General features: G+C 39.9%; 1 protein-coding gene and 1 long non-coding RNA gene across 4 annotated transcripts in view; both read right to left on the bottom strand.

Annotated features, from left to right (window-relative positions):
- Nucleotides 1–2693: 2693 nt before the first annotated feature.
- The window catches only part of LOC308583449, a 193056-nt gene continuing 180091 nt past the window's right edge, over nucleotides 2694–15658 (bottom strand). Inside the window, exon 3 of the long non-coding RNA XR_014006227.1 lies at nucleotides 2694–2707. This is a non-coding gene — a long non-coding RNA (uncharacterized lncRNA). The remainder of the gene's footprint in view (nucleotides 2708–15658) is intronic.
- The window catches only part of CYB5R4 (cytochrome b5 reductase 4), a 35836-nt gene continuing 27596 nt past the window's right edge, over nucleotides 7419–15658 (bottom strand). For 2 of the 3 annotated variants that reach the window (XM_081187366.1, XM_081187367.1), the window contains 7 exons: nucleotides 15059–15181; nucleotides 14280–14420; nucleotides 13040–13192; nucleotides 12230–12380; nucleotides 10599–10685; nucleotides 9220–9384; nucleotides 7419–8026 (listed from right to left, as the gene is read on the bottom strand). In XM_081187366.1, the coding sequence (XP_081043492.1) occupies nucleotides 7972–8026; nucleotides 9220–9384; nucleotides 10599–10685; nucleotides 12230–12380; nucleotides 13040–13192; nucleotides 14280–14420; nucleotides 15059–15181 (875 nt within the window). In that variant the 3' untranslated portion in view covers nucleotides 7419–7971. The remainder of the gene's footprint in view (nucleotides 8027–9219; nucleotides 9385–10598; nucleotides 10686–12229; nucleotides 12381–13039; nucleotides 13193–14279; nucleotides 14421–15058; nucleotides 15182–15658) is intronic. The other variant, XM_081187368.1, reaches the window with a different exon arrangement.

Raw genomic sequence — 15658 nt, 5'->3', positions numbered from 1 at the left:
CCCAGCTTCATGGAAGCTGTGTACATTTTGGATTAGTGCATTGTTCACTATGGGATTTCTTTGAAGACTTCACGTGTGTTTCAGCTAGTATAAAATGCTGCCACTAGACTGGGCTCGACATTTTAAATCAAATTCTTGTCAGTTTTGAAGTAAGTCCATTGGCAACCAGTCCACTTTTAAACACAGTTTGAAGTGCTGTCCCCACTGCCTCCCAGCCCTGAGTAGGTCAAGACCAAATACCTTAAAGCGCCATTGACTCCGCTTCAGCTTCTTGGATTGCCTGTGGGCAGCCTTCAGCAGCTCTGTTGTTGAGATGAGAAAAGCCAAAGCAGAGATTTCTTAGTAGTAGGACCATGTTTCTAGAATGCACGCCACAGAGATATTTGCTTTGATGTTGACTTCATATTTTCAGCACTCAGTAAAGATATCTGCATTTTTCCAGCGATAGGATGGAGAAGCTGTGGCCCTCGAGATATTGCTAAACTACAGCTCCCATAGTCCTTTAGCATAATAGGCCATTCTGGCTAGGGCTGACTTGAGTTGCAGTTCAATATTTGGAGAGACACATGTTCCTTCTCTCTGGCTCTGGGCCTTTTCCTTTTAATGTCTAATGTATTGTGTGTTCTTTATATTCTGCTGGAAGCCACCCAGTGTGTCTGGAACAACCCAATCAGATGAGCAGGGTACTAGAAATTAATTAATTAATTGATTATTATTCCTGCTGTTTGTTTCTAGTCTTACACAATTCTAAATCTACCCGTTATCTTCTGCTGTTTTTAATATTTTATTATGGGTTGACTGTTTTTAGGCTATTACTTTCAGTTGTTAGATGCTCTGATAACCCTTTGTGACCGAAGAAGGGAAATAAAAACAGGGTAGGGCTGTAGAATACATTTTGCATGTAGAACATCCCCCAACTTCGAACCCTGGCATCTCCAGGTAGGACAGGCGTGAACTCCAACCTGGAACCCTGATAGCCATTACAAACCACTTGAAAAACAGGAATGGGTTGCCGGAAGCTACAGGAATAGCCTCCTGGCAGCTGCCTCAGTGTTGCTTGAGATGAGAGTGAAGGGAGTGGGAAAGATGATGGCAAGGTCTGAACTCTTTTACCTCACTGGTAAAGAAACTCTGGCATTATCACCAGTGGGCCCACCCAGTCCTGACCACCCTGCCCCTCATCCTCCCAGTAATGCTGCTGCTGGGATCCTGTTAAATATATGCATTAAATAAAGTAAGGTATTGGAGGCTGCCTCTCTGGATTTCTGTTCAGGTACAGCACATTAAAGCTTGCTAGGCACATTCATCCTCCCAAGTGATTTTGAGGTAGCCACCCCCATCCCCACATGAATGACAATAGTTCAAAGCTGATTCTTCTGAAAAGCCAGTCAGCGCCTTCCTATGCACCTAGAATTTTATTATTGGGCCTATGAAGCAAATAAATTCTACTCCGGCTCTCTGAAGTCTTTGTCCATGCCTAGGCATCTGCACCATTTCACACTGTGCAGGAATTATTCACGAGCAGAACTCAGCTGCTTACGCAAGCAGAAAAGTTCCTGAATATTAAAACACACCAGTAACCATTTCAAAAGGGAAATTGTCTTAGTCCATTAAAACCAAATCCATAAACTGCTACATTTTCCCCAAAAGAGCCCAACAACTCTTTGCACCAGACACAATCCAATTTAATTCTACACAACTCCTTCTCCACTCCATCACAAGACTCTTATCACCTGCTGCAAAAGGACTTTTTTTCATGATCCTTCACCTGTTTGTTTTGCGTAATATCCAGTATGATCACGAGTTCTGATTTTCTTAAAAGCTTGGACATTGCGTTCTGATGCTTTATTTGTTGTTGTTTAGTCGTTTAGTCGTGTCCAACTCTTCGTGACTCCATGGACCAGAGCACGCTAGGCACTTCTGTCTTCCACTGCCTCCCGCAGTTTGGTCAGACTCATGTTTGTAGCTTCGAAGACACTATCCAACCATCTCGTCCTCGATGCTTTATTAGTTGATTCTAATAAAGGCAGAACGCTCCTGTTCCCAGCTGAAAGAGGAACACTTATTGTAGAGGGTAACTGTATATGAGTGGAAAACAACAATGGCCTTTCCTTCATACATGCTTTAAGGTTTTTTACATTTGTAGATAAGAGACACATTTGGAAACCAAGTAGATTATGCTCTAAGGCTGAACTCTCTTGGTAAAAAGGACATGCGCTCCCAGCCACTAATAAACAAATCAGTGCACTGAACACAGAGGGGCTTTCTTACTTGTAGGATTGGGCTTCGCTTTAGCTAGCTAAGCAGGCATACAGCTATTAAAAGACAACAGAAAATGATATTATGCCCTAACCTAGTTCTACATGTCCTTCCATTTTTTTATTATTTTGCAAGCATTCATCCTCAGCCTTTTAAAGCATAAAGAAAAAAAATCATAGGGGGGAGAGAATGAAGACCGACTCTAGTGAACTGCGGAGGAAGGTTTACAGCTTGTGTACATCATCACAAATTACAAATGCCATTTTGCTAACCTTCCCACAGCATTTATTATGCTGTTGAGATCACTTGCTTCCAGACTGCAACAGAAATAGGAGCTGCCTTTGTTCAGGTTTTATTAAAGCTAGCGCAGCCCTGCAAAATTGCATGTGGTTTGGTCCCTACTATTAATAATCATTTGCTTGAAGCATGTTGCCCTGGGCATTAGAGCCTGGGGGGGTGGGGAGAGGACCTGCTCTGTCCTGGATGCCAGAACCAAGCATATTTCTTGGAAGACACAAGATTTACCCACCCGGGAAGAATGGCAGATGAAGGTGATGGACTACATGGATCTGGCGGAAATGACTGGCAGAATCAGAGACCAGGGAGAAGAGTTGGTGGAGGAAGATTGGAAGAAATTTAAAGACTATTTACAGAAACATTGCAAAATTAATGAATGTTAGAAGGATGTTGGAATGATGTTATGTGGCTTTAGCAGTAATGTTATAAAGAATTTGGGAAAAACTGACTGCTAATTGGTGAAAGGAGGGAAAGTAAAATTACATTATATTAAGATAAATTACAGGACAAAAATTTGAAAAGATGGAAAGGATTTGCTGAAACAGATAATCGAACTAGAATACAAAAAAGGGAGGTGTGAGGTCAAGGAAATAAGCTAATGAAAGACAAGTTATGGGAAGATGTGTTGTATTTTTCTTTTTCGCTTTTTTAATGGATTTTATTTTTTCTTGTTTTTTCTTTTCTTCTTGTTTTTCTTTACTGTGATGTGTTGTATTGTTTATGTTTAAAAATGTGTTTTTTGCTTTTTTCCTGTAACCTTTGAAACGTTAATAAATATTATTTAAAAAAAACAACCAAGCATATCTCTTCTTACAGGAGCAGAGTAGGATCTGTGCAGGTTGCTTAACTTAGAGCTGGCATTTGGAGGGAGCTCAGATGGTCCACTAGGACAACATTTGTAGAGCTGCACTGGGGAGTGGGCCGATTTCTCCCAGTCTTCATTCCTCCACCCTCCCATGGCTTCTCAGGGACTCATCAACTTTCCCCATGTCTTGGCACATGGGCTTTTCTGAGAGAGCATCATTTGTGGTTGCTTTTTAAAGGGCGGTGTAGCACTAGTGCGCAGAGTAAGGCTGTGTCGACATTACCGTTTGCTCCCACCACTGATGTTCAAAGCTATGTACACATGACGTCAACCACAATCCATAGGGATCCTGCAGTTCCTTGAGAAATATTCCTTTCTCTCAAACCGGCTTCCATCTAATTTGAAAACTCAAGGTTTTGCTGAGCTGCCTGAGCAGATGACCGTTTCCGTGAACAGGAGTTTGGGGTGATGCAACTTGAAATGCTAAGGTTGCCTAAGATTTGGGGTGGGTTTTTTAAAAGTCGGGTGAAACAAGTAAGGCTTTATCCTAAGTTTCACTGGTTGGCCAACAGACAGGAGGATGAAAGTCTGGAGAGGGAGGAAGGCAAGAGAAACCAGATGAGACAATAGCAATGCCCTTGCACCTTCTGCTGGTAACTAATGAAAGACAGGCTGGTTTTCTTTGTTTTTAAACAGTAGTTCTTGAAGAAAATAATTTTCCATTTGTTGCCTTCTGTAATGGGGCAATCTCTTTACCAGAGTACTCTCTGCCGATTGTCTCCAACCTTTCTCTCCCAATTTTATTTAAAAAATAAAGAAATGTTTCTTGTGTTCACACTTCTAATACTTTAGGAAGGTTTCACCAGGGGAAACTTCTAAACCACTCAATAAATTATGAACTTTCTACTAACATTTTCCGGTCTGTTGATTCCATATCATGCAATTTTAAAAGGCCCTCAAATTCCCTCTTGCAGGAACAGAAAACCCCTTTAAAATGCTCTCTCAATTATTCAAGCGGGGGGGGGGGCACAAATATCATCTTGGAAGCTGCTGGCATCTAAAAAATAAATGTTTTAGCATATTGCCTGTTTCTGACACGGCACTGTGAACAAGTCTATTCTGATTCTGTTCTAAGCGATGCTCTCACGTGAAGATCAACCTGGTGTTGCTTCATTCAGTGCCGTTATCTGGTTTTGCCTGTTCCCATGAAGAGGAAGTTCTGATCAACCTTGCTTTCCAAGTGCAGAACAAAAGAACAGAACGGAACATGATTATTTTCCAGCGGTTTGCTTTCCCTTGGTTTAAGTGTGCCCATGTTACTATGGCAACACTCTTAACAGGGGACGCCACAGCTAGATGTTTTGCTTGTAGTAATTACACACACACATACACACACAGAGAGCATGATTCAGGATTTGGGACTGTCAAGACATCGAGGATGGTAAGAAGAGATCTACTGGATCAGACAAAAGACCCATTCAGTGGCCAGGGAGATGCCTTCAGCAATCCCACAAGGAAAGCAAGCAGGCCCTTCTTAATCCTCTGTCTGTTTGCTCCTTAGCACTTGCTATTCAATGGTAGACTGCCTCTCACCCTGAAGGTTTCCCTTAGCTATTCATTGCTGACAGCCCTTGCTAATAACCTATTCCCCATTAATTTACCTAATGCCCTGTTGAAGACGTTTAAACCAGTGTTCTCCCCCTACTGTACAGCAGCAAACTTCACAGGTTCATTACAGAGGCAAAGATAAACCCATCTTAAGCATTGAGCTCAGAAAGGAAAAGCTGAAAGAAGGTCACGTACTTTCTACAATTCCAACATTATATACAGAAATTGATATTAGGCATAGTAAGTCTGAGAATCCAAGCTTTCACTTCAAAAACAAACAAAACCAAGTTTATTACCTTTATGACAAGATGGAAAGCATGTAGGTAATGTCTGATGAAGTGTCACAGATGAGTGGAAACAGTTTAGAAGATTTCTAATGATTAGGAAGCTGGGCCCTAAATAGCTCCTTCTGCCTGCACCATGATTGTTAGCATAATTAAGCAAAATCCCTGGTGCGGAAAGTAATGGTATGTACTCCTCCTTGGGGCCAATAGGGATGCCACTTCTGAACATCATACAATCCAAGCAAGAGATATTTTTCCCTCTGCATTTACTCCCATCCAGGTATTATTATCAGAATTGAATAAATATCTGTGATGACTTTTTGTATCACTACAGCTAATCCGCTTATGTAGTTTACCAAAAGAGAAAGCAGTGGTCATTTATTCTCTTTACATAAGCAGAGCTTCGTTCCAAGTGATCTGAGATTATATGTGCATGCTTAATCAAGCAAGTCTTTTATAGGCTAACATACCTTCCACCAGAGGTACCGTATTTTTCACTCTATAAGATGCACCAGACCACAAGACGCACCTAGTTTTTGGAGGAGGAAAACAAGAAAAAAAATATTCTGAATCTCAGAAGCCAGAACAGCAAGAGGGATCGCTGCACAGTGAAAGCAGCAATCCCTCTTGCTGTTCTGGCTTCTGTGATAGCTGCGCAGCCTGCATTCACTCCATAAGACGCACACATTTCCCCTTACTTTTTAGGAGGGAAAAAGTCAGTCTTATAGAGCAGAAAATACAGTACAGTGGTGCCTCGCAAGATGAAATTAATTCGTTCCGTGAGTTTTTTCGTCTAGCGAATTTTTCGTCTTCCGAAGCACGGTGTCGGAAAAGTTTTGGAAAAACTTCAAAAATCACCAAAAACCTCAAAAAAGGCTACCACACCGCGTTCTATGAGTTGCTCCTTGAAGTCAAGTCGCAACTTATTAATGATGTTAAGAAAAAGGAAACAAACTTGCAAGACGTTTTCGTCTTGCGAAGCAAGCCCATAGGGAAATTCATCTTGCGAAGCAGCTCAAAAACCGCAAAACCCTTTCGTCTAGCGAGTTTTTCGTCTTGCGAGGCATTCGTCTTGCGGGGCACCACTGTAAATCATCACTACGTACACAAACACACACACCTTTAAAAGACAAAAATGAGCTAACCTTCCTTTTGATTTTCTATTATATGTGCTATGCTGTGTCTCCATATTTAGGGTGAAATTTCTTCAGCTCTAAAGCCAGATGCCATCACTTAAAATTCCAATGAAGGCATTTACCTTGGTGATTTTCAAGGTAGTGTCTTTAAGTGACTGTTGCTTGTCTGAAAAGCAGAAAGAAGTTAATCTTGCAGACCTATGTTGAAAATTGCATATTGTATTAATACAGGTTGAGGCAGCAGTGTGACGCAGCAGCAAAAAAAGCTAATGCTATTATAGGCTGCATCAACAGAAGTATAATGGCCAGATCAAGGGAAATAACAGTACTGCTCAATTCTGCCTTGGTCAGACCACACATGGAGTACTGTGTCCAATTGTGGGCACCACAGTTTATGGAGGATATTGACAAGCTGAGATGTGTGCAGAGGGGACTGACCAAGATGATCAAGGTTGGGAACAGTTAAGGGAGTTGGATGCTTACCCTGGATAAGAGGATGTTGCGAGGAGATACAACAGCCATCTTCAAATATCTAAAGAGCTGTCACATGAAAGATGGAGCAAGCTTGGTTTCCCCTGCTCCGGAGGGTAGGATCTGAACCAATGGCTTCAAGTGACAAGAAAGGAGATTCCAACTAAACAGCAGGAAGAACTTTCTGGTGCTAAGAGCTCTTTGACAGTGGAACAGACTTCTTCAAGAGGTGGTGGACTCTCCCGCATTGGAGGCTTTTAAGCAGAGGTTGGATGGCCATCTGTCATGGATGCTTTAGCTGAGATACCTGCATTGCAGGGGGTTGGGACTACAGGGCCGCTTCCAACTCTGCAATTATGCTTCTAGGTTAATAGTAGTTATGAGTATAGATAGCCACTTGAACTATGTGCTGATGACATTAAACTACCTGGGGAACAGGTGGGTGGAGGGTCAGTGGATGCTGGTGGGGAGGAGGCTGGTGTTTTTGAGTTCTGTACATTTTTGTGGTTGTTCTGAAATGCAATAAAATTATATTAAAAATAATAATGAACAAGTTGATGTATTTAAACGCAACCATCTTGTTTTTATTAACATGATACAAAAAGTGATTTAGTATATAAAACCAATATTTTGCGTATAAATTATAAGAACACTCGTTATTTACAATACTACAGTGTTATGACACCTGTAAGATTGTTTTCCTGAGTTAACTGTATAACATATAACTTCATACTATATTGCCGAGACTTTGGAAAGTGGTGAAGTTATAATTTAAAATAAGGTCTCTAGTGCCTATACAGACATAGTAACCAGTGCAAAGGGATGCTACTAAATCGTACTTGATGGAGGACAAAGTTCATATCTGTGCAATACATACACGTGCTAGTTTACTTACCCCTTAAAATATTCTGGTTAAGTTTGATATAGTAACAAAAATAAATACAATTTCAAAACAGCAGAATATAAAAGAACCCACTCTCACCTAAATATGATAAGAGTTCAAGTAATCACATAAAAAGAACAAGATATTCATGCATAATATTTTCTTGGATTTTTTTTTTAAAAACCAATGTTTTTGAAGTGCACAACCTAGGGTCTTAATGCTGCATATTTAAGCTGTAAAACAGTGTGTTTCTTTAGAGGAATACCCAAGATCTTGCAGAAACCTGGAATGAAACAAACACATATACACAAAATAATGTACAGAGGGAAAACACGAATATTAAAGTAGCATTACATTTTATATATATATATATACACACACACACACACCGCCCTCACTTAAATATAGTGCACCCACCTCACAGAACACCAGTTCCACGAATTCCTACAAACTACCCTAGATTATCTTGTAGGGTACTTGTGTGAGGGAAAACTTAATAATTTGGAGTCTCAGGCAGGATTTGATCCAATAAACAAGAAAGATTTTATTAAACAAAGGAAGTTTATGACACAAAGTGGGTAAAACATAGGATACTTCAGATTATAATGCTATTTCACTTCAGTTCTTTCTCAGCTGTTGCACAGCTGTTGCCGCTTAATACTTTGGTTCTTAAACAAGGTGGTATTTTCTGTCAGTTACACCCTCCTTAGACAACCCTACTCCTGAGATACTCCAAGTAACAGACCCAAGGGATCACCACACCCCTCTTAACTGGTTTGGGAGACTTCTCTTTTGGTTGAAGAATCTCTCCCCTCCTGACTGGAATGAAACCTAAGTAGACTGTATCCTCACAGTTTCTACTTCTCCTGGCTCAGCCTCAGCCTCCCAGTTAATTCCTGGCTTATTACTCTTACAGGACACCACACACTGTCCTTCACACTAAGCTCAGAGTCTCCTTTCTCTAGCTTGTGATATATTCCTTAAAGTGGACGTTTCTACCCAGAACCAACTCTCTCTATCCTCTCACTCCCTACCTCCCACCCTATTCTCCCAACCTACAAACTGTCTCTCAAAATCCTCTCTTTTTCAACTCCCTCTCCTGGAACCCTGGCCAATCAGAGGCTGCCACCCGTTTACCGTTTGCTGGCAGGGGAAAAGAAAAAGAGAACACTTGGGGACCCAACCTGCCCAGCAAAACAAACTTTTCAGTCACACCAACCCACCCTTAAAATTAGCCCACAGAAAAGCAGTATTAAAACTAACAAGTGGTATCCAATTTTAGTCCGGGCAGATCCACTGAAAACAATGGATTATTCTACCCTAGGTGGCTCTCACCAAGTTTCCCACATATGTAAATTCTTTACTGCTTTATATTTGGAAATTTTAAAATAAAATATCAATTATAAAAATTAATGGGCGAGGAGAGCATATGAAGTATACAACATGTAACAGATCAATATTTCCTCTTTTACTTACTGTATTCCTTGCTCCATGAAAGGTGCTGGACCACAGATACATATGAGCACCTTAGAATCACATTTACTTCTTTTCACAAATTGGGAAAGAAGAGAGGAAGAAATTTTTCCTTCTTTGCCTTTCCAGCCTTTCTTTGGCTCCGAGAGGACAAACTGAACCTCAAATCTGAAAGACAGAATGATTAAGTCACAGAGCATGCACTATTTATTCAGCCATAGAACAAACTGGAACGAGCAAAAAATAAATAAAATTGGATATTATTTGTATGTCAGCATATCAGGTCTTGTATGGTTCTGCAACACGGAGTTTGATCTAGAGTGAAGGCTAAAATCTGTTCCCTTCTGGTCTTCATTGCATTTGGGAAGTATGAAAATTACAGTGACTTCAGGATTTCTCCTACTCTTATTTTAACAGTTCTCCTTTCTAACTGGCCTCTTTTATTGCATATTCATTAATAATGCTTTAATGTTCTGATTAAATTGTTATTGTGTATTTTAATTGTGTATGTATTTTATCATTGATTTCATAGCCATTTGGAAACCATTTTGGCATAAGTGGCATGCAATAATGATAACAGTGATGATATTGTTCTGGGATTTAGGGGACGAAAATATTATGAACTACAGCAGCATCTCTGAACAATGAAAGGCATATTGAGATGATGGGAAATCACCACTATAGGCAGAAACAAGATTTCTATATTTTCCGTCAAAATCAATGTGAAAAACAATTTCCCTGTGATTCTTTCCCATTAAAATAATAAAGGAAGCCGCTTCCCCCTGCAGTGTGTAACTAACGCGGCAGATAAACAACTGAATAAAAGCTTTTTACATAGCCCTTTCTGTAACAAAAATAGCGAATGGTTTGGATATAAAGCAGTGATCTGATGTTGGTCCTGCAGAGATGAGGCACTTTGCTTTAAGCAAGATGAATAATTATTCAACACAACCACACCCACAGCCCAAAGCACTTCATTAATATTTCAAAAAGTAATTTGGATGACTAACAAATGAATGCCTTGTACGCTACACTACTGCAAATTCAAACCAAGCTTAAATGCAAGACAAGGGGTGCAAGCAATGAATGATGTAAACAGGGGAGATGAGTAACAGGAGGTAATATGATCATCACCGCATTAAATTCCTTTCTGTGCACCTATCCCTACATAGGATATATATTGTTCAAAGCTAACCTGTACTGCCCAATAAAGCTGCATTTCTATGTATTTTGTACTTGCAGGAGTAACATACTTCTCTACATTGCTAGAACTGAGCAGGCACCTACTGCAAGGAAAGTGGGGGGAAGTCTCCATCCTCCTCAAGAACAATCAAGTTACCATCTTTCCCCCAATTACCCAGTTCCAGGGTCTCCCCAGTTACCTTGCATCATTCAGGGCTAGTTGCTCCAGCTGATTTCTCCAAAGTATGTCATCTTCCGTCTTGTTGAAGAACATAAATTTCACTGCCCTTAAAAAGAAATTAGGGCTTCAATAATTAAAATCACAGCTGTTAGAAATATTGTACCCATGCAGGAGACACTGAATAATGCAACAAGTATTCCTCAGAAAGAACTCCCAACAGCTTTTAACAATGCCACTTTGTGTAATTTAATAGCAGTGAAAGACTCATGTAAGTTTACTTATGTATAGTGGGGTTGGAAGAGATGATTCTGGCCCCTCTGTAGCCCTAATTTGCTTTGCCCTCCTTATCAAACTCACTCCAAGCACGCCATAGCTGTACTAAGACCACTGCTCACCTTTGGGCATAACATATCTGCCCTTTGTCTGGATGGGTTAGAACAAGAAATACAGCAATCAAATATTATAATCACTTAAAAAGCATCAGTTAACTACATTATGTGGTCCAGGCATATTATATACCAGGGGTCTCCAACTGGTCGACCACGATCGATAGGTCGATCCCTGGGTGATACTGGTCGATTGTGGTAGATCGCTTGCTCATTTCTGGCCCCGCCCCCTTGCTATGTTGTGCATTTGTGCAGGATCGCTAAAACGGAAGATGGAATTATCGCCGCCCAGCTCCGTTTTTGGTGCACGTACTTTGGCATTCCCAAATTAAGGAGTGCAAATTCTGTGCCTCCCCTAAAAAAAAACTCAACAAATTTGAGCTCCCCCACCCCCGAAATGGGTAGATCACTACCATTCCCCCCCCCCGGGAGTAGATCGCAGTTTCTTGGGAGTTGGATGTCCCTGTTATATACAAGGGGTGTGACAAAAAAAATGCACATTTTTAGTTGGTGTTGTAAAGCAGGCCTACCCTAGGGCTACCTATCATTTTGAAATTGCCCAGTATCTCTTTTTCTCCATTGTCTTAGTGGAGAAATCACGTTAGTGCAGAAATCACTGATCCTCAATACACAAATTAAAGAAGAGGTCCCGTCTAGAAGGGTGATGGAAAAATTGGGATCCCTCGATTATACAGAAACTCCTACATTCTATGAGGGTGCTCCCATTTCAATGACATACTGGTAGTCGAAAATCCATGGTGGAAATGGAATCAGCTAGACCTCTGGAAGTTTAATTACCATGAAGAAATCAAACTTCATGAACCCTGACCCCACATTAAAACCTGCTTACAGGAAACTGTGCACATGTGATTTGAGAAACTTTACAACCACAACCAGGGAAGCCACCACTCTTGCCAAGTAACATTAGCAGAAGCCTCACAGTACAATCCTATACATTCCTACTCAAAATTAAGTCCGATTTCAATACGGATTACTCCAGGGACAGTGGGTGTAAAACTGCACCTACAGATATTGCTAAAACAAGGTAGTAAGAAATACTGCAACACAAACATTATGAGCAATTTGTATTGTTTTGTCAAAACCTTCCTTCTCAGCAAAAGACTGTTTTGTTTCTATCATCAAATACCTGTGCAGTGTTTTGAAACAATCTTGCTGCTAAACACATAACCAGAGCAAGAACGACTTAAAATGATTTTTCTTGTCATTTATAACGCTTGCACCTAGTCATAAGCAGAGAAGATACCTGAGGCTGTTGCTACTGGTCAGAGCATAGCTGAGCAGCTTAACCATTGGGGTGAATCCTGTGCCTCCTGCCAATAAAAACAGATCCTCTACATCTTCCATTTGCGATTTCATGAAGTTACCTTCAGGATTACTCACAGAAATATACTCCCCTGTAGAAGAAGAAGAAGAAAAACATACAGTGCAGTGAATCTTGGAGAGAATGAAATAAGGGCACTCTCAACATCCACCCATTAAAAGAAACCTAAGGGTGCATTAGCTCACATTTTATACAACTATAAAAACAGTGGGCAGGATTCAACTTATGAGTCCTGTCCATGGAAGCCCTACACAAAGACCTCTGTTTGCACAACAGGGTTTGACTCAGGGCAGTTGGGAGAATCTCTGTAACAGCACCTTTGGGGGTAGGAGAGGAAAGAGGAGGTTGTTTTGTTTGGTAAGCCAAAATGCTTGCCCTGATGGAAGGGTTGCCTTAGTGAGGCATTGAATTTCTTCTAGTATAAAACAATCATTCATCAGGAAAAGATTGAGAAACAAAACACTTAAAAATAAATAAATTATATTTTATTAATTTTTCAAGAAAACAAACTATATTTTTGAAATGAATGGTTTGCAACCAGATTTTTCGATAGACCACCGTACGATGCTTAACAGCTTTCCCCCCTTTTTCCATTTTCTATTAAATGTATTTTCATATCATTAAAAAAAATTAAAATGAAAACTTTATAGCAACAAAAAGATTTATAGCAACAAACACTGTTTTAGAATATCCCGAAAGAGTGCGAGAAAAAGAAAGAAAGCAAACACTTACCTATTTGTAGGGCATCAAGTACTGGTGTGAATAGTCCACTTGGGTAAATTTTGATTATGAAAAATATATGCAACTGATCATCATGACAGGGGTTTTTGAATGTAGACACCAAGAAAGATGTCACTGGTGTATATGGCTTCACTATCTCTGTGCCTGAGGAAAAGAAGAAGAAAATTCAACATTTAGTATTCACAGAAACAATCCCTTTTAGTAGAGTCAACCGTCAATGTCAAATCACATATTCTTACAAATAATGCAATTACTTCCTGCTAAATGTGGAAGTCATATGGACCAGAAGCCCTAACCCCTTTTCTAGATAAACTGAATGTTCAACATACCTGACCACGTGTGTATAAATGGGCTAAACAAAGAATACCATCTGAGCGACTTTTTAAAAAGAAAAAGCAGCTTACTGGTGTTTATGAAAAGAAGTCATGCTGTCAACTGACTTAATAATTACGAGCTGATGGGCTGAGTTTCAGCACAGATGTATTTTATCCTGGTACTTGTAACAAATGCAGCTTTTAAGGTTGGCTATTATCTTTGTCTAGTTGCTGAAACCTATTTTTTTAGACTGTGAAAAGGCACAACGCTCAACGAAAATAGAATATCACCTTTCTTCCCGTTCAGAACTGCTTGCCATTTTCTCCTTGCAGCTTCTCCACTCGCACACTTCAATCCAGCGGGAGCCACTGATAACAGAATTGGGGGAGCTATTTTTGTTGATTCCCCCTTCCCACAGCAATCCCTCCTGAACACCCCCTATGCATTCTGGAGGTTGGGGGACCCTCTCAAATAGTGTGGTAGGTGGCATGGGGGGGATGTCTGTAGGAGAAATAAGGGATTTGCAAAAATGGCTTCTTTCCCTCTTCTGCATAATAAAGCCCTCTATGAGCAGAGGAACACAACTGGGTATTATCCTATTTTATGCAAGATTAACTGGCTGGACATTGCAAATTCTTTCTGGTGAGGTGTAAAGTAGTGGACATCTTCATACACAAAACACTGCTAAATGAACCTTTATAAAATAGAGTTTTAATTCCACAGTATATGGTTCCCTTTCAACATTTGAGACATCTGAGCATTACCTATTTAATTAGAGTGGAACATGTTTTTCATTTAAGAAGGTAAGTGATAAACTTGTGTGATCATTTGTGTGCCTTTCCTTTTTAAAACAACAACACCACAACAGAATTAGAATATATTCTAGGAAATAACAAAGGATCTTTCATTACATTACCTGTAATAGTTTGTCTGAGGTAAACATGGTGCCCAACAGGGACCAGGAGATGAGTTCCCAGTGGTAATGCTAAACAGAAGAGTTGGGTGTCATGACTGACATTTGTCTTTGACAGCAATCTGCATTTTCTGTAATACAGACCTTAAAAATACAGAAACTGTAATTAATTCAATCCAGGCCGCTCAAATGTTCACATTCCATGAATCTAAAGAGATACTTCTGTGTGAATAACTCTTCTTCCATGACTGGAACAAAATCCTCAGATCCTCAAACCAAAGTCATGCAAAATATCTACTCATGCCTTTATCACTTGAAAAGTCAACAACTTATGCTTCAACCATTAGCGGTATTAAAATTAGTTATTAATACAGCAACAACAGATTCCTGCTAATATGAAAATTTCAGCTATGATATCTGGTCCCATGTAAAGGTTGTGGCATTTTTGAATCATTGCATTTTTGGTTTCCAAATACATTATATAAGAATCTGAAACATAACTGAGATACTTTGCACTCTGCATAAAATTTTTAGGCAGCTGAGAAGAAGAGGGGATATAGAGAGGTTTTATTATCATGGACAGTACATTTTGCAGGTACAATGAAAACACAAAGCCATCATATTATACACAGCTATACACAATGCTTTTGCTAAGACTATAATACATCCTTAAACATAGTCATTCTGACTATGCTGCAGACCTTGAACAGCAATCTGATTTTGTCTCCTAAAGTTTGGGTGTGCTGAAAATCAGTCATGAGTATGGCAGCAAAACTAATTACCTCTCTCTGTGCGTTTGACAAAGGAGTTATGACTTTCCAATGGCTGTCCAAGTTTTTTCCAAGACATAATTTCTTTCTTCTTCAGGACAAATTCCACCTTTCCCACTTTTTCAGAGACCTGTACTAAAAATACACAGAGTGTTGTTCTATACTAATACATACATGTAATTTTGTACAAAAAATGTAATTACAGCATTCACAACCTGCCTCTGTTCAATTTATTAAAGAGAGAGAGAGGGAGTAAAGCCCTTGGGAGACCCACTGAAAGAAATGGCCATTCGTTTCAATGAGTCTTCTCCGCGTATGGTAGTTGGATATTCTCCAGAGACAATAAAATTGCAGGGCAGCAGCTGAAAGAACGAAGCACAGCTACTTTGCTGAAATTAAACAGATTTGGTCTAGTCAGTGCCTGAACTCCTTATGTACCAATATTGCCATGACCTGCTTGATACAGAGAGTTGGAACAGAAATGTAAGCAGTAATAGTCAGAATGTGAAAAGCATTTGATTAAATACCACACTTGGCAGTTTTTATTTGAATGAGAGCAGATGCATGCTCAACAAGACAGTTTTACATATGGCAAATAAATAAATAAGGAAG

Source organism: Podarcis bocagei (genome assembly GCF_964188305.1).
Source record: "Podarcis bocagei genome assembly, chromosome: 3".
NCBI lineage: Eukaryota > Metazoa > Chordata > Lepidosauria > Squamata > Lacertidae > Podarcis > Podarcis bocagei.
The sequence above is the reverse complement of the archived record's forward strand: the minus strand, read 5'-3'. Positions and strand labels throughout refer to the sequence as shown.